Genomic DNA, 26,455 nt, shown 5'->3' with positions numbered 1-26,455 from the left:
GCAGGGAGTCTCACGGGTAGTGCAAATAGTTATCATAAAGAGTTCGAGCGACTATGGAAATGACTGTCAGAGGACGGTATTCTTCTCTGACAGTTGTTGTATTCGCTCATAGTTCTTGTTCTCTTGCAGTTCACAGGCTACCTCAACAGATAATCTGGAAGTTGGTAACTGTGTTCATGACTCCAGTTAAAGGCCGTAGAACCCGTTGATATTTCCAGAGAGAATAGTTACTGGAGTGAACAAAATATTTTCCTGGTGCTACGGAAATAACCGCTGGCCATCGGGGGTTCCAGAGAGTTGACAAATAACAGAATTCTATTCTCTCAATTTCTTGTAGTTGCGGAACATTTGTCACTTTCTTTCAGGTCTTTGGTTGTGGGTAGCATTCATCTCACGCTAGCTGAGGAATGTCCTACGTCATAGTGACGTAGGCACGCGTCGTCATGAGTTTCCCGAGTTGTCCTATCGACTGTTGTGTGCATTCTGTATATATCGACTATTGTGTGCATCTTGAATCTGCATCGTTACTTGTTTGTATGCTAAATGCTTTCATTGTCCTCTACCCGTTGCAGTTAGCATTCATCTCACGCTAGGTGAGGAGAGCCAGATCATAGTGATGTAGGCACGCATCATCATACTAGTGTGAGATGAATGCTACCCTTTGGTTGCGTTAGAGGGTATTGACTTCCGTTTCGTGTTCTTGTTTTTCTCTGTGTTGTTGGCACTAGGCTGTTAGTACTAGCAGCAGTCATATTACATCGAAAGCTATAAAATATTGTAAAGAGTACGCGACATGTTAATATTTTTAAAGGGTTTTACACTTACTGAAATATCTGAGTATTGTAAATGATCTAAAAATGGAAAATAATTTAGTATCTTCTCAAAGTATACCATATCCCTAATCTTTAGCTGCATCATTATGATGAAAAAGTGCCGGTGGTGTATAAGATCAATCTCATTAAAGTGTTGTGTCTTATCAACCTGAGTACAAAATAACTTGTGCAATTTGCTGAAACATAGCTTCATGGCTTTACTAAGAGAAAAATGAGTTTTCTCAATTTGTACACATCCATTACAAATGGGCTTTTTTTTATTTAATTAGTTTTTGGCTATTGAATTGAAAGATTTTCTACACAGTGTTTAGCACAGTATTCCTCAGGACAGGAAATTTAGTTATTAGAAATTTAGTTATTGAGAAATTTCCGAAAGCTTGATGTAAATCATATTCCCATCATGAATAGTGTTAAGTCAGACTCTCACAATCCGGATACCGAAAGAAGAATTCGATAAACATAGTAAAAACGTATTGTAATGACGTCTGAGGCATTTAAATCTGTTACGTGGTCAACACAACCAATCATCCACTGGAATTCTGCGTAAATAATGCCAAAAGTAACAGCCACAACAAACTGAAGGCTTGGAGAAATGTAATTTAGTCATTATCCAACCAAAAAATTTGGATCCTCACTGTGGCTGAAGAAACCGAGCATCTTCCAAATCTCACATAAAACTTGGATTAGCGTGCTCAGATGGACTATCTTGTACAAGACTAAACGGATCTATCATGTTACGTATATTTTTGTGCTATATTATAAGGCTGTACACGTATTCTACACACATCAAAAACAGTATTGCATCACCCCAGTTCCCAGAGCTCCTGAAAACAGACGTTGACTGTGGATATTATCACAGACACAGTCCCTTTGACTGTTCAGAGATGCCACTAAACCCGCCCAAAGATCTAAGCAACCGTGCGTGAGCAGCGCCTATTAGACAGAGGGGGTCCGACAGCCAACCAGTTCCAGTCATTCCACCAGGAAGGAGGTGCACGGTTTATGTTGTCTGTAGTTCAGCCATACCTAGACGGCCAAAACTGCAGTTCGATCACGTCAGCATTGTTACTTAGTGCCAGGAAGTGCTCTCAACAAGGGAAGTGTCCAGGTGTCTTGGAGTGAACCAAAGTGATGTTGTTCAGACATGGAGTACATACAGATGACAGGAACCCTGACAGCAACATCACCATGTTGAATAATGCTTTACGTGCAGCCACAGTACATTGTGTTATGACTCAAACTGTGCGCAATAGGCTGCATGATGCGCAACTTCACTCCTGACGTCCATTGCAAGGTCCATCTTTGCAACCACGACACCATGCAGCACAGTACAGATGGGCCCAACAACATGCCAAATGGACTGCTTAGGATTGGTATCATATTCTCTTCACTGATGAGTGTTGCATATGCCTTCAACCAGACAATCATAAGAGACATGTTTGGAGGCAACCCAGTCAGGCTGAACGCCTTAGACACACAGTCCAGTGAGTGCAGCAAGGTGGAAGTTCCCTGTTGTTTTGGGGTTGCATTATGTGGTGACGAAGTACGCCACTGGTGGTCATGGAAGCGGCCGTAACGACTATACGATACGTGAATGCCATCCTCCAGCCGATAGTGCAACCATATCGGCAGCATATTTACAAGGCATTCATCTTCATGGACGACAATTCACGCCCCCTTAGTACACATCTTGTGAATGACTTCCTTCAGGATAACGACAGTGCTCGACTAGAATGGCCAGCATGTTCTCCAGACATGAACCCTATCGAACATAGCTGGGATGGATTGAAAAGGGCTGTTTATGGACGACGTGACCCGCCAGCCACTCTGAGGGATCTACGCCGAATCGCTGTTGAGGAGTGGGACAATGCGAATCAGCAGTGCCTTGATAAACTTGTGGATAGTATGCCATTACGAATACAGGCATGCATCAATGCAAGAGGACTTGCTACAGGGAATTAGAGGTACCGGTGTGTAAAGCAATCTGGACCAGCATCTCTGAAGGTCTCGCTGTATGGTGGTACAATATGCAATGTTTGGTTTTCACGAGCAATTTTCTGTACAGGTTCCGTCCGCCCCCATTAGCTGCGTGGTCAGTGAAGTGGATTGCCACGCCAATGGGCCTGGGTTTGATTCGCGTCTGGGGCTGGGTGTTTGTGTTGTCCTCATCGTCATTTCATCACCATCCCCGACGCGCAAGTCGCCCAATGTGGCGTCGAATGCCATAAGTACTTGTCCTCAGTGGCCGAACATCCTTGAATGGGGGACTCCCGGCCCACAATGCCGTATGCTCATTTCCATTGTGCAGGTTCCGGAACCGAGGTGATGTAAAACTTTTTTTATGTGTGTATTAAGTGATACCACAATAAATTAAGTTTCGAATGCCTACGCTATACAGTTTTCGTCTTAGTGCATACTTAAAAAAGCACATTTTTACTATTTCACTTAAACAGTGCTGTGGCGAAGTTTAGCGTACTTTCTATCGCAGCTGCGAGGTTAATATTTCTAATAGCGACCGATAACTACATACATATAATATGAAACACCAGTAACCGTCTATACATCAACTGAAATGCACCGGACAGTTAATCAGCCAAGGTTAGGGCACGATTCGTACGACATTCCTGCCACTTTGATCTACTCGCAGTTACACTGATAAGTGAACTGATGGATTCCATCTACTTTGTTCGTTAACCATAACCACAAGACTGTGACTGTAACCCCGTCTGGAGTATTCGTTGCTGAAAAATATTTCTTATTTATAACCGTTAAAAATAACGGTTATAAAAATAACTTTAACCGTGATAACAGTTACTCCAAAATAACCGTTTGGCCCACGATAAGAGACGCTTGCAGGCTTCGATATGGTCGAAGCTTGCAAGCTCCAGCCCACTGGTGGCGAATATTAGTACTAATTGTGTGTGCGTTTTTTGTCGGAGAGGGAGGATGCTAAGTTCACCGGACTTGGATACGATGTGACGTCATTATGACGTACACACGCTACATCAAAAACGATAGAAACCGTATATCAACTATTCGACTTTTGTGAACTTTCGAGAGGTTGTGACAGGGTAGCGCTGTGCTCTGCGCTATTCGTTTGTGAACAGTAGACTCCAAAGCTGAACTGAGTATATGATGACCTAACACATTGGTTCTCCGAGTAAGAGACCTTTACTGTTGCCATCTTCTGCAAGCTGCATCCAGCAAAAGTAACGAGACTTCTGCATAGTTTAAGGTATCCGCTCATGTTGTGATGCAATTTGCATTTTGCAAAATCTTGTAGCAAATTATACTGCTGACATAAACCACATTGACATGGCCAGGTACATGCTAAAACTATTGTGGCTGTATACATGACATAATAAACAGTACGTCTGGTTTATCATACCACCGTGGAATGCTTTGACACTGCATTCAATTATTTCATACGTCAATCAGTACTAGACACTAACCTTTGGTTAAGATTACATTGAGAAATTCACTTCCCCTCGTATTTCATCTCCGGTCGACGATTTTTCTTCAACAATGCCTCATATTTTTCTTTTTAAGTTCGAAATTCAATCATTCTACACACCAGTCATTACTGGACACTAAGGTACCTGTCTCTGCGGTCCGAGTGTAAAATTACTTGGAATTATGGTGGATAAAAGACTATCTTGGGATGGACATATAAATTACTTAGCTAACAAACGTGCACGAGTTCTCTTTCAGCTATATAAATTAAGAAAAAAAGTCAGCAAGAGTATGTTGCTACAATCTAATATGTACTAACAAGACCAACTGTATGAAACCATACTAAAATGTTGATAGTAAATAAATATTATTTTCGGCGTAAGCATTCAATACAACAATCACACAATCTAATCTGGTCGGGACATAAGAAGACTTCACTTTTTTACGAAACGTGTTGTCCGTGGTGTTTTCAAGGCCACGGTCAGGAATATTTCTACTAATATCCAGCTCTTTTACTTTTATTTTGGCGAAAAACATATACGCTGCCACACTGAGCTGTTTTCAGAATCGCACATGTCAAAACAAACCACTAGCAGACGACAGTTTAGTATCTCGAACGTTCGTAAAAGTCGATAGGTGTGTTAATCGACTAAAGCGGATATACGTCATAATGACGTCACATCATATCCAGGTTGACAAAAATTAAGCAATTTCAGAAAAGAAGTCGGCGGTGTTGTATCAAAACAAAGTCTGAAGGAAATGCAACCACTTTCAAAGCGATAAGCAACGCTATTCACCCATATCTGATATTTTACTTTCAAATTGTTGTGCCATTCACTATACTTACGGAGCTTAGTGTTAGCGGCTATCAGCTAACAACGTAACGAATGTGAATCTAAGCGTGGTAGCGAAATTTTGCTGGCCTCTTACAATTACTGTGGTGACATTAACGTGGGAATTACTAACGATTATCGCGTCTTCGCAATCTGCACTTCTGCAGCCACCTCTGCACCTAATATGAAAGAGCTTCACCTTGGGGTGAACTTAACATCCTCCGTCGGAGAGGGGATGCTGAGAGATAACCAGGCAGCCATGGCTCAGCATATCTAATTATATTAGCGCCGTCAATTTTATCTACAGACGGTCAACAATACTGCATTATATAAAATATTGCACAATATTACTGACAGCCTATAGATCGCTTACGTTACATCTTTCGCAATTGCAGATAACTTGTTCACGGTTATATATACTTGTTACTTGAGTTGAGGAGCACGCGATTGTTTATACAGTGTAAGTAACCTATAAAAATGCTGATTTTGCTTTGTAATAACTCAGTTGCCAAGCTCTTTCATATTAGGTGCAGAGGTGGCTGCAGAAGTGCAGATTGCGAAGACGCGATAATCGTTAGTAATCCCCACGTTAATGTCACCACAGTAATTGTAAGAGGCCAGCAAAATTTCGCTACCACGCTTAGATTCACATTCGTTACGTTGTTAGCTGATAGCCGCTAACACTAAGCTCCGTAAGTATAGTGAATGGCACAACAATTTGAAAGTAAAATATCAGATATGGGTGAATAGCGTTGCTTATCGCTTTGAAAATGGTTGCATTTCCTTCGGACTTTGTTTTGATACAACACCGCCGACTTCTTTTCTGAAATGGCTTAATTTTTGTCAACACTGCAAATATTTAGCGTGATGTATAGTCTCGGTTGTAGTACTGTAAGCATCATGCCACATAAGAGGAATTTTTAGGCAGCCTGAATGAATTTCTAATGCGACATCCCCACATGGGCGAACAGTTATGTAACTTATTTTATTTTTGAAGAAAACATGCTGTTTGACACTGAACTCTATTCTGATAATGTGTAATTGGTGGTGCACAGGTTGTGTAGTGACAAAATAAATCTGGGAAAACCATATTTATGTATTTACGCCATGTCTTAGCGCATGTAGCGATTTTAATTGTAATAGGTATAATCTGAGATAGATAAATCTTGGGTGTCTACTAGAAAAGCTAGACACCTTTTTTTTATCTTTCTGCTTGGACTGCAGCAGTCACCTGATTACTTGGCCAGTGAGAGTAACCAGTAATTTTTATTACGTATAATATCTCCGGGCAGAAAACAAGGAATTGTCCTGGGTAATAAAACTGTTGGTGCCGAGAAAGAATTTGCTGAGGAACAGTAGAGTATGAATAAAGGACGTATTATTGCACACTGACATGACTGCGTACCAAATCATCTATTTATGAGCCATTTAGAATTCTGTAAAGTGCACTGTTACTTTCTTTTGCTATCTGGTCAGTAGAAATGTTTGTGACTGGGGGTAATCTACCATACAAGCAAATCATTTTCAAATTAATCCTATAAAGTTCTGAAATGACAGCCAGAACCATTAAAGTTTCATAATACATTTGTGTTAGTACAAATCTGAAAAGATGAAACGGGTTAAATCCTAGTTATGCATCAAAAAAATTGTGGCAAGCTAGACATCAAAGTACCAGAAGTCCACTATGAGGTGATATTTAAATTGTTTTTCCTGCCCCAATTAGACAACAAATCATTGGTCACCTATATAAATTACCCGAACATATAGATAATGATAAACAGAAGGAAGACATAAATTTAATGCCTGAGACCACAGTAAAAGAGGTATAAACATTGGTTGTAGGTTATATATTAATTAAAGTGTTGGCCTCACTCTTAATGAGACATGAAAGTCTCATTGTAAACTTGTTCTTTCTTTCCTAGTTGAGGAATAACTTTCGTAAATAAAACAGAACTGATGCTGCTTTGTGGGAAAAGTGGTGGCAGTGTTTGTAGCACACATTGTGTTGCAATGGAGGTTTCCGTGTTTTACTCTGAATTAGAAAAGTGTAGATTCAAATAGCAATCTGACTAGGGTATTAAAATTGTGGAAGTGAGGCTGAAATTAACTTTATGTAAAAGATTTGCGTTAAGGGTTTTGTAGACTTGTTTGATTGGATGACAGAGTACTTTATTGGGTCATTCCATGTAGAGAAACTGAGTGGTACCCAACTGACTATCTGCATTGTGAGTGAAATTTTGCACAGTTTTGTTCTCTGTGGAATTGTATTGTTGTTGTTGTGGTGGTCTTAAGTTCGAAGACTTGTTTGATGCAGCTCTCCATGCTAATGTGGCCTCTGCAAGCCTCATCTCAATACAACTGTCGTTGCAAACAATAAAACACCAACTTCATCTGCTTACTTAGAAAACCCTTGGTGTCCTGCAGTTTCTTTCACACGTCCTCACCTCTACCATGTGACCAATCAAATGAATCCTTTTATTATTTCTCCCCAGTTAAGTTTAGTACCTCATCGTTAGTTAGCTTATATGATCGAACCATCTAACTCAAAAAAATTCTTTTGTAGCAACACGATTAAAAATCTGCTTTTCTGTTTTTATCTGCTCTGTTTATCATGCACATTTCACTTCTGTGCATGGGTACTCTCCCAAAAACTACTTTTTAACATTTAACTTTGTGTTAACAGAATCCTGTTTCTCAGAAATGCTTACTTGGGTATTGCCAGTCTGCTTTTTATATCCTTTCTGCTTTAACAATGATTGTTTATTTTACTACCCTAATAAAGGAACTTCCCTACTATGTTTAGTGCCTAATTTCCTTCAATTTAATTGGACTACAATCCATTACTCTTGTTTTACTTTTTTAAATGTTCATCTTTTAACCTCTTTACAATGCACTGTCCATTCTTCCAACTGCTCTTACAAGTCATTTGCTGTCTCTGACAGAATTGCAATGTTATTAGCAAGTCTTAGAATTTCTCCCAGAATTTTAATTCCTTTTCAAAATATTTCTTCTGTAATATACACAAATAACTGTTGCAGCTTGTTACAACTGAAACCTGCTAAATTCTCTGCAGAGCTGCTAATGGGCACTCAGTCTACATTAGTCAAATTATTGCAGGCACCAATGTTTGAAAAATTGTCACTTTGGTCTGGTGCAGCATAAAAATAGTGAACAACATAGCCTTGAAATTTGAGCTGTTACGTTGAGCACAAAAAGCTGTGTATATTATCCAAATATCTCCCGTAGATGACCACTAGTTTCAAGTTTAAGCTGCCCTAAATTTGCCAAAACTATCACTGAGCTTGCATGAAATTTTTCAACCTGACAGTCTATCCCACACAAAAGTCTCTCTCTCTCTCTCTCTCTCTCTCTCTCTCTCTCTCTCTCTCTCTCTCTCTCTCTCCCCCCCCCCCCCCCCCTAGACTCGAATTTTATCAGTTTTATTTCATTTTTAGGGGGGCATTGTGCAAAATTTGGCTCAGATTGGAGGTGTGGGGGATGGTTCCTAAAATGTGTATACTTGTGGGATTACTCTATTTCTAAATCTGTGCAGTAACACAAGTTACTCCCTCAGTAAACATGATAAGGCTGACAACTTCTTCTATCATATAGATTAGCAGTCGAGTGGGTCCTGCTGTAAGCTGTTATCTTGCAGTGGGCTAAATTCAGTTGCTGTTCACAAGTTGCAGCAGTGTGGGGTGGATTTTCCAGCATTTCTTGGAGCACCAAATTTGGCGTAAAAAAGATGACACCAAAACTGGAGGCTGTGACATTCTTTAATGGGCATAAAATGCCTGTTGTTGGACTAGGAACAGGGCAGGTGAGGGGACTTAAATTTTTTTCTTTTAATTTTTTTTTTTAAAAAAGGCTACTAACTTACTGCTGCAAGTTTTTTATTATATTGTCTTCAGCTTAGAAAAATAAAAAAAGTCTGTGAATGTTTGTCTAAAACTGGTGTAACCTCTAATTTCTCTTTTCTTGGTTTTTATTCATTTATTTTCCACAGAAAAACATGTAATATAAGTTTATAAGAACATTTACAAAAGTACATTATATCTTGATTACTTATAAATAATATGGTACAAATGAGAAGATAATGTATGTCTGTTTTCTTCAGTACTGCAGAAACCCTTATTGTTAGAATTTTTCCACGTTTTATAAATAAAGAAAGTGATTAAAGAAAAGGTGCAGTTCCTTATACTTCCTGTAGTTAATGTTGTTCGTTATGGCTGTAACTCTTGTTCGGTGTTCTTCAGACTAGTTATGGTAACTTATGTTGTTATACAATTGATATGAAGCCAGTTTCCATAGCTATTGACTGAATGCAGTTTGGAGTAAAGTTACATGTGTGAGGCAAAAGCTGAATGATAGAACAGTGATTTGGAAAACAGTTGGCTAAAGTGCACTTAAAGTGTACCACAGCTGTTCCATTGTGTGCTGCTGCTGGCTGTTCATTGTGGTTGTTCGTAGCCAATCAGGTGTTAGTATAAAATAGGAGGGAGGCTAGCCCATTCTTATAATTTTGGTTCTTATAAGTGCTTTTCTACTTTTATGAATGTATCGTGATTTTTGAGGTGGCTGTTATGTTGGGCTGTTATGTTGAGTTACCAGCAGACTTCATTTACAAATCTTACGGAATTATACACAATAAATGCGATTTGCTACCCACATCTGACTTACGGTTCGTTGTTTCCTCTTCCCATCATGCATCATGGTAATCACTAACAACGGCAGCACATAATGAGAAAAGTGGTGGTACTATAAGTTTGGCAAACACTTCACTAATTTCTTCACTTCCATACAGAAATGACAAGTGATCTAGCTACTACAAGGTGTGGCATAAAAAGTGACACACAGCATCAACTCATGAACTTTATCAACATTTCTTTGCAATTTTAGTGTAATAGACATATTGGCCAACATGATACTAGAAGGAAAAATGACCTGTTCTTCCCTCTAGTGAATCTAACTTGGGTACAGAAAGGAGTGCAATACTCAGTTATAAAACACTTTAATAATTTGCACACTGGAACAAAATGTCTGACAGTTAACAGCAGTGTTTTCAAATGTAGATTAAAGTTGTTTCTCCTTGCCAGTGCCTTTTATATTATAGAGCACTCTTTAAACAGGAATCATTAGCCAATTTACAAAGCTGTAAAAACACACATGACAATAATTGTCTCTACAATCTCTTTAATTGTGTCTACAGTCTTTTGTTGTCAACTTCATGACTGTTTTGCAGATCGCACTTAGGTGTTTGGCAGAGAGTTCGTAGAACCACTTTCAGACTATTACTCAACCCCCCCCCCCTTTCTTGAACACTGTAGGGGGGTGCAGAAAAATGTACACTCTTTGATAGTCAATATTAATGGAACAAAATGACATACCATTACAATTCTTGCACGAGGGAAGGTTATTTTACGTATTCATTGTGACAATTCAGGCAAGATATGTAACTACAGCAGTACTGAATACTGGTGCAAACATAAATGCAATCTCACTATGTTTTTTCAAACAGATAACAGCCACACAAAAAATACCCACATTACCCGTACAAGGATGTTGCATTACAGGAGCTATTAGTTCACACACAATGCAAGCATTGATCCCTGTTATTATACAAACAGTAATACTTGAATGTATTTTCCTGGTAGTAAAGAACTTGTCAATACCCTGCTTGTTAGGTATTGAGTTTCTCAAACAGATGAAGGCCAAGATTGATTTCGCCGAAGGAACTTGCACTCTAAATGTAAATGAACAAGTAGGCCTAATAACTATTAGACTCACACATGAAAAAGTACGTAATTATCTCTCTGGAAACATTTTTAGAATACATAAACTTATTAGAAAAAGCATACCAATACACAACGGCTGGAACAGTTCTGACTGTGACATACAAGGACCAGATGAACCAGATTACTTGCCAGACAGAAACAAAATTACAACTAAAGTGGCAGAATCCACCAATTTGACAGATGAACGGAGACAAGAATTATTTCAAATCCTTTTTGACTTAATATCCGTTTTCTCGACGAGATCTGGAATAATTAGAGACTTTCAATACAGAATGGAGGGTATACCCCACCTCACTTTCTGTTGTACCACCTATTCGATACCATTTTCGAGAAGGGAGGCTGTAAAAACTGAAATTAGAAAAATGTTATGGTGGAAGGTGATTGAACCATCCAATTCGCTGTCTAGTAGCCCCTTGCTAACTATACCCAAGACTGATAGTACTGTACAATTAGTTCTTGATGCTAGGAATATAAACAAAATTATTGTACCAGTCAGAACTCGTCCTGAAGCCATAGACGAACACCTACAGAAATTTTATAATGTGAGATATCTGACCATCATTGACCTAAAAATGTCATATTGGCAGGTGCAACTACATAAAGAATCTAGAAAATATACTGCATTCCTCTTTGCATGATGTTCTTGCCAATTGACCTTTGGATTGAACGTTAGTTCAGGTGTATTCGTATCTGCTTTGGATCATGTGTTAGGAGATGACTTAGTTGATCAAGTTACCATTTACGCTGATGATCTCGTCATTGCCACAAAAATTTGGGAAGAGCATCTTCACCTTATACAGCGTATATTTCAGAAATTCAGAGAATTTGGAGTGACTGCAAATCTTCAAAAGTCCCAATTTGCCCGATCAGAAATCAAATTTTTAGGTCACATTATTTCGCCCTCTGGAATAAAACCTGATCCTCAAAAGATTAGTGCCATAAGAAATTTTCCAAGACCTACTACCCAAAGGCAGCTAAAAGGATTCCTTGGCATGTGCTCATTTTTTCAAAAATTTTTGTCTGGACAAATTTTAAATAGTACACTTTTATTATCATTGCTAAAGAAAAGTGTCCATTGGAACTGGACTGACGATTGTCAACAAGCTTTTGATTCAATCAAGAATGCTTTGGTAAATAGTCCCATCTTACGTCATCCTGATATGAACAAGGAATTTTGTATCGCTTCAAATGACTCTTGCCAGGCCATCGGCTCAGTCTTGTTTCAACTCAAGGAAAGGAATGAACAAAAAGAAATATGAAATATCAGTTTTGCAAGCAGAGTCCTTACTGAAGCAGAACGATCTTATTCTGTGACAGAATTGGAAGCTCTTTCTATTGTTTGGGCTTTCAGGCATTTTAATTATTATATATACGGACGCAAGATAAAAGTTTTTTCTGATCATCAAGCTTTATGTTTTCTTTTGTTATACCAAATATTTCACCCTCGATTGACACGTTGGTGTCTGTTTCTTCAGGAGAACAACTTCGAAATTGAGCATATAAAGGGCAAAGACAATATAATGGCTGACACCTTATCGAGAATGCCTGAAGGATCTTCTAATACCAATGGATTAATTGAGCAAATGTCCAACTACAGAATTCTACTCATGAAGGATCCGATGCATCACAAGTACTTTTTGCACTCCTAGATACTGATCCTAAGTGGAAGGCAGTAAAGCAACTCGTAACAGTTAACCCTCAACATTCTCTGTGCCAAATTTACAAATTATTTAATAATGTGCTATTTCATCGAACATCGCTGCAAAAGGAGAGTTGGTTAGTTGATGTCACTGAACTGTTGACGGAACTATAGGTGTCAGTGCTGTCGGTGTGTTAGCTGCACAAGATGCCTCGATGATCTCTCATAGCTCATTCAGTGTAGCTGGCTTCTGTTGATAAACTTCATTTTGCAATGTCCCCCATAGAGATCAAAAGGTGTAAGGTCTGGAGACTGTGATGGGTACTCAACAGCTCCTCTACAACCTATCCATTGTCCAGATAGATTTTCATCCAAGTAGGCTCTGACATCTCTGCAGTGGTGAGGCTGAGCGCCATCTCGTTGTAGGTTAAATCTTTCATTTCCAAATACCTCTTGAATGGCGGGTAAAATTGATGTTTGCAGCATTTGAAGATACACTTCACCAGGTACAATACCTTATACATGGCTATTACAAATGATTGAAGCGATTTCATAAATTCACTGTAGCTCCATTCATTGACATATGGTCACGACACACTACAGATACGTAGAAAAACTCGTAAAGTTTTGTTCGGCTGAAGCCGCACTTCAGGTTTCTGTCGCCAGAGCGCTCGAGAGCGCAGTGAGACAAAATGGCGACAGGAGCCGAGAAAGCGTATGTCGTGCTTGAAATGCACTCACATCAGTCAGTCATAACAGTGCAACGACACTTCAGGACGAAGTTCAACAAAGATCCACCAACTGCTAACTCCATTCGGCGATGGTATGCGCAGTTTAAAGCTTTTGGATGCCTCTGTAAGGGGAAATCGACGGGTCGGTCTGCAGTGAGCGAAGAAACGGTTGAACGCGTGCGGGCAATTTTCACGCGTAGCCCGCGGAAGTCTACGAATAAAGCAAGCAGGGAGCTAAACGTACCACAGCCGACGGTTTGGAAAATCTTACGGAAAAGGCTAAAGCAGAAGCCTTACTGTTTACAATTGCTACAAGCCCTAACACCCGATGACAAAGTCAAACGCTCTGAATTTTCGGCGCGGTTGCAACACCTCATGGAAGAGGATGCGTTCAGTGCGAAACTTGTTTTCAGTGATGAAGCAACATTTGTTCTTAATGGTGAAGTGAACTGACACAGTGTGCGAATCTGGGCGGTAGAGAATCCTCACGCATTCGTGCAGCAAATTCGCAATTCACCAAAAGCTAACGTGTTTTGTGCAATCTCACGGTTTAAAGTTTACGGCCCCTTTTTCTTCTGCGAAAAGAACGTTACAGGACACGTGTATCTGGACATGCTGGAAAATTGGCTCATGCCACAACTGGAGACCGACAGCGCCGACTTCATCTTTCAACAGGATGGTGCTCCACCGCACTTCCATCACAATGTTCGGCATTTCTTAAACAGGAGATTGGAAAACCGTGGATCGGTCGTGGTGGAGATCATGATCAGCAATTCATGTCATGGCCTCCACGCTCTCCCGACTTAACCCCATGCGATTTCTTCCTGTGGAGTTACGTGAAAGACTCAGTGTTTAAACCTCCTCTACCAAGAAATGTGCCAGAACTGCAAGCTCGCATCAACGATGCTTTCGAACTCACTGATGGGGACATGCTGCGCCGAGTGTGGGAGGAACTTGATTATCGGCTTGATGTCTGCCGAATCACTAAAGGGGCACATATCGAACATTTGTGAATGCCTAAAAAAACTTTTTGAGTTTTTGTATGTGTGTGCAAAGCATTGTGAAAATATCTCAAATAATAAAGTTATTGTAGAGCTGTGAAATCGCTTCAATCATTTGTAATAACCCTGTATACTTCACCAGACACAATACCTTCAAAGAAGAGTGGGCCAATCAAACCGCGTGATGACAGACCACACCATATCACACTTTAGCATCCAGTAGATTAACAAGTTTGTCCATGTGAACATGAGGATTTCCAGGAGCCCAGTACATACAGTTGTGGCGGTTTACAGAACTGTTCAGTTTCAATTGCACCTCATCAGACCAGATAACCGTTTGCACAAACTGTTCATCCTCATGAAGCATGCCTTCAAACCAGTCGCATTACTCCATCCTTCAATCCGGGTCGTCGTCATTCGTAGCATGCAGTGATCTTGGAACATACACTTTCCACTTTGCAGCCTTCAGAATTCGTTGCACACTTGATCGGCTTACCCCATTTTCACATGCACCTTGCTTCACAGATTTTTGAGATGACCTAATAAAATGTTGCAACACTGCAGCACTGGAAGATGGCCTACTTGATGTTTATGGTCAATCAGACTTTTCCTTATGCACATACTGAAGAGTACCATCGGCTTCAAATTTATCCCAATTATGATAAATTGTTGTACATGTTGGTGGCCGAGTTAGGTACACGTGACACCATTGCCATTGTTCCTCCATCATGTTTTCGTACTTCCAGTACCACTTCAGTACAGTCTTGCATTGCTCAGATGACAGTCTTACTTCATTCATTTCTGCACTGTCATCTGCTGGAAAATTCACACTAAGATCTGTTGAGAAAACAATGGACTACGCTACTGCACAAAATTTGGAACAATATGTCATTTTGTTCCAAAGATATTAGCTATCAAAGAGTGCCCACATTTTTCTGGGCACATTTGTATGTGGGGAAAATGAACAGTTAAATCTTTCCACGCAAGCTCTGATTTCCCTCATTTAATCACCAAGTCATTTCTCTGTGTGTATGTGCATTCAACAAATTATTTTGATATTCGGATGAAAAACTTAGTAACTGAAATATCGTGGGAAGGCCTCACCAAAATGATGAAAGGCTTTGTTTTAATCATTGCCACCCGCAACTCATTTGTCATATCTATGAGCTACCTTCTCTGAACTTTTTTGATGTCCTCCATCAAACCTAGCTGGTAAGTATCCCATACTGCATTAACAACACTCGAGAAGAGGACAGATTATTGTAGTGTAGGCAGTTTTTTAAGGGTTGTGGCAATAAGACACAGTCTTTGTTATGTCTTTCCCACAATATTTTCTATGTGGTGGTCCAATTTAAGTTGTTCGTAACTGTAATTATATCATAGCATGTTATAATGGAAAATACCTAGAGAACATGGAACTAAGTAGCATGAAGAATCAGAACCAAATATTGCGAGTCATAGTCAGTGACATAATTTTGTGGAACTCTTTGCTGTTACATTATACTAACTACAGGACTTTACTGTCTGTTAGTGTAACAGGCAGACACATAGTGCTACTGACATTTTGTGAACTGGAATATATCCTTACTGCAGCTTACGGGAAACAAGAAGTGAGATACCAGCTGTACTGGTATCAAGAGTAGCAAAAAACGAATTTCAAGCAAAAGTGCTTTAAGTTTTTTTTGTACCATTAAACAAGGACGGAAAATAGTCAATAAGAATGTATCTTCATTTTGTGAATTTGAAAGGAAAATTTAGGTACATTACACATATATATTTCTTCAGAAATAAAAAAAGATTGATATGTATATTTTTTAAAGTAGCAGCTTGGATGTATTTTCTGCAATGTTTTGTCACTTACTAAATACGTAGGTACAATTCATTAATCTTAAAAACTACATAATATTACTAATCAGTAATCAGACACAAATTATACATTTCATACCAAAATTTAAGATTTTGTTTGATTGTAGTTTGTTAGGGCAAGTGTGCACACATGCCAAACAGTATTCAATAAGAACTCCCAACAAACACATCAGCACTCACATTCTTTACAAATTGACTTGCATATAGCTACGGACTCATTAGGAATAGTAGTTTAAGTGATGCTTCTTTATACCTCCTTTGGTTTTGGTTTTACTTGTCCCGAGGGTCACAAAGTGGAAGGTCGGCAAGTTAGAGACCGGAGTAGGTAATATCTGATTTTCTTTTCAGTGTATCTATTTCTTTTCCTTCAAACATAAGACTAATTAAACCAAATGCAGCAAGCCTGTATATTTTGAATATATATATTTCCATAATGTTCTGCTTCTAAGAAACTTGTTTTTCACAGATACTAAATTAATGAGAAATATTATTGTGCGCATTTTGTTTCTTGATTGAAAAGTGGGGCAGTTATGTGTCCCGAATGATTTTCTTGGAACACCATGACATTTATGTGAAAACGGGACTGGTTCTGACAAAACTGGGACTTCTGGTCAGCGTAGTTATGTCGTTGCAGACAATTTCCTTTACACATACATTGTTAGCACAATAACCTATTGGACATAGTGAATTGATGTGGCAATTCGATTGTGGACCTTTACTGTTGCAGTTAATGGATGCAAATTGTCATTTTATTAAAACAAGTACCAATCCACCAAACCAGCTGTTCGCACAGAAATGATGTACTGAATTTGTCTGCTGAAAGTATTGGTACAAAATTTCTTTCCTCCCAGTAATAGCAAAACCTTCCAGAAAGATTTCTGAAAAAGAGCTCGTGGCTATCTGTCATAATCAGAAGAATTTTTTGCTTGCGAATTTCCTCTCCGTGCAGCTGACGTCAGCCAGTGCCTGCCCAGTTGAGTGGACAAGTAGTGATGGATCCTGTACTTTCTGTAGTGGAGACAGAATCCACATGAGAGGATAGTACTTAAGGTCCCTTTGGTATCTCTGGTACATGTCCCTCAGAAGTCTTCCAAACATACCCCTCCACAGCATCTTCCTGCTATTTGATAGTAATCAGGGCTGTTTCCAGCAGTTATGAATATCAGTTAACTCGTCCATTGTTCGAGAACAGCATCTGCTTTGTGGCTGATGCAGTATTGCACAGAACAGTAAACAAATAATTTTAAAATATGTTTTTTGACTCTCTTTTTAATTTCTGAACCTGTTAAGCTAGAAGTAGTAAATGTGATTTCAATTAAGGCAACAGAAAAATCTGGAATGAAAGTTACTCATTTCCTGAAATTTTTTGAGGCTATAGTCACTAACTCAAAAATAGCATTAATTTGTAATAAATACAGACAATACACGCTCCTGTTGGAGGGAAAAACTGAATTTAGCATGATATGTTAGTTATAACTATGTGATACTGTAACTGTATCACAAACACTGATTTGATATGAAATATATTGTGTACAACATGTTTAGCTTCTGCAAGATTCTCAAAAATCTAACTTTATTCATGCTGACATACACTGATGTTTGTGGTGAATGGCTCTTTGAATGAGGTTACTGCTGCTAAAAATGTATAAAGCACAACTACAGATTTCAGCTGATGCTGTAACACAGGACACACATTTCACTGCGCACACCGTAGGAAAATACATAATACCTATATCATGATACGTTCACAAATTTTGACACAATCAACACAAAAAACATCTTAAAATTTTACACAAGGTATTTGGACCGAAATTTTAAAGATAAATTTTGTCTGACCACTGTGATGTTATTCGTACACAAAGGAAACACCCGAAATTGTGTTATATAGGTACGGTCTAGCAGTAAAGTGCATGCTTGGAAACTGAAAGATCACTGGATAAATTCTTGGTCAGGCTGTGAATCTATTCAGTCTGTCCTAAACATAGCCTTCACCTGTCAGTGATGTGAAGATCCATCAGGAACACCATATGGTTTGGATTTTCCCCAATGTGGTTTTTGGGATAGGTTACAGAAATGCAATCACTAATGTGGTTGCAGTTGAAAAACTTGCACCAGGCTGCTGAGATACCCGAAATTATCATAATTGAGTGAGTTGTGCCTCCCGTTCCCATCTCAGATACTTCTTAACCTTCTACATCTTTATTCTTCATGTCTACATATTTACATCTCAACATTGTCTCCCAGTTGATGAACACATTTCTTCCAACGAGAGACTAGTTTGTTGATACTGTCACAGGAGAATGTTAGACTTTTTTGACGAAGCTGCAACCTCACCTCTGCTTGCACCACTTCATCACTATCAAAGTGAAGCTGTCAAAGGTGTTCATTAAATTTTGGAAACAGATGAAAATTGAGTGGGCTCAAGTTGACATTATATGGAGGATGATCGGTGACAGTGAACCGGAGGCATCGGGTTGTTGCAGATGTTGCAGCACTCGTGTGTGATCTGGCATTGTCGTGTAGGACGAGAGGGTGTTCCGTGTGGGGATGAAATCCTCAAATTAGAAACTTGATTACAGCATGCTGCTTCTCGTGAACCGACATAGCTATATTAGACACCACCATGTTACGCACAATAATTTGGAGCCCTGTAGCGGCAGAAGGTTGCAAATATGTATACGTGAAGAATAAAGGTATAGAATGTTAATAATGTTTGTTTTATTTAAAAAGCTGTAACAGTTGTCACATAAAAATTTCAGTTGAACTATTTTCCAGCATGCCCTCTTATGAACATTTATTGAGACACATTGTGAATGGTGACACAAACTAGAAAGAATTACTGCATCACCTCCAACATCTGAGAGCCAAAGGTATAATTTAAGCAAAAGGTGGAGAGGTGATATAAGTTAAAAACAGTGTCTGGCTGCCTTAAGCAGTTGCAGTGAAACTCGCATGGTAGGTAGTTTGGTTTACTAGCCAAATGAATGTTATACGTCTTAACAAACACAGTGATGCCCTAACTACACATTGTTTGGTTCGGCGACTCTTGGACATGTGTCAGAATGGACAAAGCTCCATGGGAGAAGGTGATGCAAAAGTATGTCAGGTAGTTCAGGATGACAAGAAACCACTGGATAGGCACCACACAGTTGTCAAACTTGCAGCAGTGAACTGCTTTTGACTGAGCAATTTGTCAGCACATGCTATCACTTACCATATCAGACAGAAGTGTGTAACAGGTGTGACGTCTCGATATCAAATTTCATCCGTGCAAGATGCTAGTGGTTCAACAATTTAAGCATTTGGACGAAACATCTTGCAGTTTTTAGGAAATTGACAAAAACTGTCGGTTCCAGAGATTTAATGCAAAATAATTATGTAATTGCAGATATGTATTGTTTGTGCATACATACTGTTGAAAATACTTGTTTGTGCTTTCTAAATGTGCTAAGCATAGTGTTTTTTAAAAAATAACCAAGTATTACAAGAGAAAAATGCTGTGTAGCAATGGATATACAACATTATTCCAGAGCGCTCTGTAGTCTGCTGTTATAGTAACGTTCTTCATAATCCAAGGGATGTAAGTAAGAAAATTATAACAAGATACAAAATAATATTTATTGTAAACTGATCATTTTGGTCTCGAAAAAAGTAATAGAACATGGCGTTGACATCAAATTGAGAGACAGATCTCGTACATTAAACTCAGTTATCATACTGCAGGTTTTCATAAAAGTGCCTGTATTTTGGCTTCATATATTTCATTACACTATGTGATCAAAAGTATCCGGACACCTGGCTGAAAATGGCGCCCTACATCGGTATGGTGTTGGTCCACCCTTAGCCTTGATCAAGCTTCCACTCTCACAGGCATATGTTCAATCAGGTGCCGGAAGGTTTCTTGGAGGATGGCAGCCCATTCTTCATGGAGTGCTGCACTGAGGAGAGGTATTGATGTCGGTCGGTGAGGCCTGGCACAAAATCGGCGTTCCAAAACATCTCAAAGGTGTTCCATAGGATTCAGGTGAAGACTCTGTGCAGGCCAGTCCATTAAACTGTGATAGTGCCACTCTAAACAACAAGGAATGCAAGCTCTCTCTATGAAAAACATGACCACACCATAACACCACCACTTCCAAATTTTACTGTTGGCGCTACACACACTGGCAGACGATATTCACCGGGAATTCGCCATACCCCCACCCTGCCATCGGATCGCCAAATTGTGTAGTGTGATTTATCACTCCACACATTTTTCCACTGTTCAATCATCCAATGTTTACACTCCCTACACCAACTGAGGTGTCGTTTGGCATTTACCAGCATGATGTGTGGCTTATGAGCAGCCGCTCGACCAAGAAATCCAAGTTTTCTCACCTCTTGCCTAAGTGTCACAGTACTTGCAGTTGATCCTGATGGAGTTTGGAATTCCTGTGTGATGGTGTGGATAGATGTCTGCCTATTACACATTACGACCCTCTTCAAATGTCAGTGGTCTCTGTCAGTCAACAGATGAGGTTGTTCTGTACACTTTTGTGCTGTATGTGTTCCTCTGTGTTTCCACTTCACTATCACACCAGAAACAGTGGACCTAAGGATGTTTAGGAATGTGGAAATCACACTTAAAGGCATATGACACAAGTGACACCCAATCACATGACCACATTCGAAGTCTGTGAATTCCATGGAGCACCCCATTCTGCTCTCTCACAATGTCTAATGACTACTGAGATAGCTGATGTGGAGTAGATGGCAGCACAATGCACCTAATATGAAAAACGTGTGTTTTTGTGGGTGTCCGGATAATTTTGATCACATAGTGTATGTCCAGTAGATTCCTTTTCTTCTTGTTATGAAGTTTCAGTGTCTTGCTGTAGAGCAATTGAAAACCAAAAGGCAATGCTAATTTTTTTACTTGATGTTCACAACCATGTTTGAATCTCGATTTTTTTCCATATTTGCAAATCACTATGCGGGAACAACAACATAGCCACGTCACCACCACAACTCTCTTCCGAGAGCACTGATGTTGCATGTGTTTACAGGCAACAGTTCAATGAATATCACATGAACAACTCGTTGCTCTAGTGCTGACCTCTTGCGGTGATTCAGAGAACTTTTCAAACCACCCTCGTTTATGGAGCTTCAGAATCAACTTCAGTTGTGTCCACAATACTTTGAGGCTCCGCAGTTGACAAAACTGTTCTCAGATCTGTATTTGCCGATTTTACGATAGCAGCATGTAAGTGTGTCTGGCACATTTTGCATGATTGCATTACGTAACATAACATCACTACTCATATAACCCAGTCTGCAAGAACATTTGAACCTCCAATGTGTTGTTAGCCCTTTGTGTTCTGCAATCCACTGTTTTAATGACTGTTCAGGATGCTTCTTGAGATGAAAAAATTTAAATCTCAGTGCAGTGACGGGAACCTGTATCTCGTGATGCTCATCGATTTTTCAAACTAGTTCCTCATAACCGACTTCTTCCAGACAAGAGTCTGGAGATAACTTAATAATCAGTCTGTAAGTGTCAGCTCCGACGTTGATAGCAAAAATACACGCAATGCGTGCCATACCTTTAATAGTGTATGCTGTGAACTGAGCTTCCAATTGCATGTGGTATAGTCATCTTCTTTGCTGTTAAACTGGTGAAACTCGGGTGCAACAACTGGCTATGGTGCTGTTTATTGCAACAGTAAGTTTGTCATCTGTTGTACACAGACCAGCAGTTGTTCAACCCGTAACAACTGAAACTTAACAACTTTGTTAAGAGACATTTCTCATGGGGACTCAGACATCATTAAACACTTTATATTAAGTGTAACAGAAATATTATTTTGGCCCTTGAGACCAGCATGACAAGAAGAAGATCCACAAAGCAGACTTGGGTACATGTACACATCATTGTTGTTGTTTTGCCTGGCGGACGAGGGGAGAATACTGCATGGGAAAAAAGACCATCAATGTTGCCCTTTCTTTGGTGGATAAAAAAAAGAAAAGAAAAAGGAAAACACTTGAGACATTCTCATCAGCATACCTATGTATTGTAGCAAGCCTGGATTTACTTCAGGAGGAAGTTGAGAGCTTATTACAACACACATAAAAGATAAGTTAACTTTCATGAAACACTTTAATATCTAATACTTAACTTGTATGCAGTCCAGGTCCACTTGAATCACAATATATTTATTGCTATCACCAAGTATGAGAATACTGTTTATATGTAACTAGCACTGTAGGACAGTCACATATCAATTTAACTTCAAACATTGGTACACAGTTCCGACTAATGCAAGAATCATTCAGTAATTCATGGCAATTATGGCACACCATATTTTACAGACTATAAGATACACCTTAATTTTTAAACAATTTTTTAAAATAATATTTTTACCATTTTTAGTAGTAGATTGGAAAACTAGCCTAAAAAATTCTTTGTTTATAAAACTGAACAGACCTTTAAAATCCCTGAAGATTGTCATCTGAACTTTCTATTTCTGCCTCTTCTTGTCCTCCTCTTCATATATAAGGAGGTCTTCACTGCGATTGAGAGAGTCACTTACGCTGCACTTCTTGAAAGATTTAACAACAGTGCCTTCTCTCACTCTAAACCATGACTGTTTTATCCACTGACAGACTTGTTTAATTGTTTTAAAGCTCTCATTGGCGTGAATTCGTGTTGGGTTTCACCCATCAAACATTTATTCCATTTCTCTCTCATACACTACTGGCCATTAAAATTGCTACATCACGAAGATGACGTGCTACAGACATGAAATTTAACCGATAGGAAGAAGATGCTGTGATATACAAATGATTAGCTTTTCAGAGCATTCACATAAGGTTGGCGCCGGTGGCGACACCTACAACGTGCCGACATGAGGAAAGTTTCCAACCGATTTCTCATACACAAACAGCAGTTGACCGGCGTTGTCTGGTGAAACGTTGTGATGCCACGTGTAAGGAGGAGAAGTGCGTTCCATCATGTTTCCGACTTTGATAAAGGTCGGATTGTAGCCTATCGCGATTGTGGTTTATCGTATCGCGACATTGCTGCTCGCGTTGGTCGAGATCTGATCACTGTTAGCAGAATATGGAATTGGTGGGTTCAGGAGGGTAATATGGAACGCCGTGCTGGATCCCAACGGTCTCGTATCGCTAGCAGTCGAGATGACAAGCATCTTATCCGCATGGCTGTAACGGATCGTGCAGCCACATCTCGATCCCTGAGTCAACAGATGGGGACATTTGCAAGACAACAACCATCTGCACGAACAGTTAGATGACATTTGCAGCAGCATGGACTATCAGCTCGGAGACCACGGCTGTGGTTACCCTTGACGCTGCATCACAGACAGGAGCGTCTGCGATGGTGTACTTGATGATGAACCTGGGTGCACGAATGGCAAAACGTCATTTTTTCGGATGAATCCAGGTTCTGTTTACAGCATCATGATGGTCGCATCCGTGTTAGTGACATCGGGGTGAACGCACATTGGAAGCGTGTATTTGTCATCGCCATACTGGCATATCACCCGGCGTGATGGTATGTGGTGCCATTGGTTACACGTCTCGGTCACCTTTTGTTCACAATGACGGCACTTTGAACAGTGAACGTTACATTTCAGATGTGTTACGGTCCCGTGACTCTACCCTTCATTCGACCCCTGCGAAACCCTACATTTCAGCAGGATAATGGACGACCGCATGTTGCAGGTCCTGTACGGGCCTTTCTGGATACAGAAAATGTTCGACTGCTGCCCTGGTCAGCACATTCTCCAGGTCACTCACCAATTTAAAACATCTGGTCAATGGTGGCCGAGCAACTGGCTCGTCACAATATGCCAGTCACTACTCTTGATGAACTGTGGTATCGTGTTGAAGCTGCATGGGCAGCTGTACCTTTACACGCCTCCAAGCTGTGTTTGACTCAATGCCCAGGTGTATCAAGGCATTTATTACGGCCAGAGGTGGTTGTTCTGGGTATTGATTTCTCAGGATCTATGCACCCAAATTGCATGAAAATGTAATCACATGTCAGTTCTAGTATGATATATTTGTCCAATGAATACCCATTTATCATCTGCGTTTCTTCTTGGTGTAGCAATTTTAATGGCCAGTAGTGTATACACTTTAGATGGTTTATTCACTGAGGCATCAAAGAGGTTGCAGTTGTGAAGCAAGTCCTCACAGAGTAACAGCAAACGCTATATTTCCCTGTATCAGTTTCTCTTTCACGGATTTTTCAAATGACTGCTAAAACTGATCTAGACCAAGAAGAGAACTCTTCTTCAATAAAGCGCCTTTCCTTCTCTTCTTATTAATCTGTAATGTCGTACCAGCCTCGTCCATCTGGCTATGGAATTTCAGAATGTTTCGGCATTGTTTTGCGCTTGAAAATGATCACTGGGTTAAGTTTAGTAGCACCTGCACGACTTGAAAGGACAATAGTGTAGTGCATTTTTTTATGTCCACACATTTGATTTTATAGCTACAGTTTTGGCACCTTTCAATGCAACAGTTGTTACCAGGCACACAAAATGTTAGTAGTTTCATCCATATTCTCTATTTGGTGCCCTTCCACACTGGTTTTCTTTTGATATTGAATAATAAACTGATGGAAAGATAACATTTTCTCTTCATACTCTTGTGGCATTTTCTCAGATATTTTGGTTTTGGTTCACACGCTACATCCATAATGCTTCATAGACCTGTAGCACCAACTATTTACACCCTTGAAGTCTGTTAAGTTCCACTGTAATGCTAGCTTTCAAACATGTATTTGAATCATTTTTCTATTAATTCCAATACCATTTTGACAGTGTCCTCGAATCCTTTTCAATGCATCATATTCTAGTTTTGCATTTTGTCCTCTATTTTCACATTTATTCTTCCTCATTTTTTTCAGTTTTTCTTTACTAGACCTGCAGTTGCAGATGGTTTTGTTTTCCTGTTGGTGGAGGGTCAAAATGCCACTAAGCTGCACTGTTTCCATATTGTTCTGCATATGCTATTACTTTCAATTTGTAGCCCACATCATAAGAATACTTTTCATTTTTTCTGTTACGAAGCTAGCTACTAACAAAAATTTTATACTTTTACCAATAACACAGATAACTTTCAATTCAAGTCCACTAGTACCACAGATTGTGCAATTACACATCATAGGGTATTATACAGTGTTCAGGGTTTGTAGTGGCGAGGAGTGGGGGGAGACTTATAAGCAAGCCTGTGAATCCCCGCAACTTGCGTTCGTCGCATCAGTGCACTGCTGCTGCCAGTTGAATCCAATGTTGCCGGATAGAGATAGGTTTCTTGCGGCATCGAATATATGGCCATTTTTAAGACTGGCAGGAATTTTAAATCAGACACTGTGCATTTCTTATATTAATTTTGAGAATTAGATGCACCTGAATTTTGGAAACAATTTTTAGAAGGAAAAAGTGTGTCCTATAGTCCGTAAAATGTGGTGTTTTGTGATAATGTGATGACATGGGAATTCCATGATGTGCATTAAACCAGTAAAGCAACGTGTATATGAATGCGAACATAGAGTTCCAGTTCTGAAGTCACTGCAAAGGGTGAAATGAAACATGTGCATCGGAACTCTGTGTAAATTTATAGTGCACGAGTGCAAATGCAACAAAAATGAATCAGAATCAAATACTGTCCTTCAAAATACACTCCTGGAAATGGAAAAAAGAACACATTGACACCGGTGTGTCAGACCCACCATACTTGCTCCGGACACTGCGAGAGGGCTGTACAAGCAATGATCACACGCACGGCACAGCGGACACACCAGGAACCGCGGTGTTGGCCGTCGAATGGCGCTAGCTGCGCAGCATTTGTGCACCGCCGCCGTCAGTGTCAGCCAGTTTGCCGTGGCATACGGAGCTCCATGCAGTCTTTAACACTGGTAGCATGCCGCGACAGCGTGGACGTGAACCGTATGTGCAGTTGACGGACTTTGAGCGAGGGCGTATAGTGGGCATGCGAGAGGCTGGGTGGACGTACCGCCGAATTGCTCAACACGTGGGGCGTGAGGTCTCCACAGTACATCGATGTTGTCGCCAGTGGTCGGCGGAAGGTGCACGTGCCCGTCGACCTGGGACCGGACCGCAGCGACGCACGGATGCACGCCAAGACCGTAGGATCCTACGCAGTGCCGTAGGGGACCGCACCGCCACTTCCCAGCAAATTAGGGACACTGTTGCTCCTGGGGTATCGGCGAGGACCATTCGCAACCGTCTCCATGAAGCTGGGCTACAGTCCCGCACACCGTTAGGCCGTCTTCC

General features: G+C 40.0%; 1 protein-coding gene across 6 annotated transcripts in view; it reads left to right on the top strand.

The window, feature by feature from the left end:
- The first annotated feature begins 5,291 nt into the window (after positions 1-5,291).
- LOC126215266 (1,5-anhydro-D-fructose reductase-like) overlaps positions 5,292-26,455 on the top strand; it is a 103,849-nt gene continuing 82,685 nt past the window's right edge. Inside the window, exons 1-2 of one of the 6 annotated variants that reach the window (XM_049941950.1) lie at positions 5,292-5,579; positions 8,775-8,939. In XM_049941950.1, the coding sequence (XP_049797907.1) occupies positions 8,865-8,939 (75 nt within the window). In that variant the 5' untranslated portion in view covers positions 5,292-5,579; positions 8,775-8,864. Of the gene's footprint in view, positions 5,580-5,672; positions 5,812-5,844; positions 5,862-5,905; positions 6,090-7,040; positions 7,345-8,731; positions 8,940-26,455 lie in introns of those variants that run through there. The other 5 variants (XM_049941945.1, XM_049941946.1, XM_049941949.1 and 2 more) reach the window with 5 other exon arrangements.

Source organism: Schistocerca nitens, chromosome 12 (genome assembly GCF_023898315.1).
Source record: "Schistocerca nitens isolate TAMUIC-IGC-003100 chromosome 12, iqSchNite1.1, whole genome shotgun sequence".
Taxonomy (NCBI): Eukaryota; Metazoa; Arthropoda; class Insecta; order Orthoptera; family Acrididae; genus Schistocerca; species Schistocerca nitens.
This window is presented reverse-complemented; position numbering and strand designations above follow the sequence as displayed.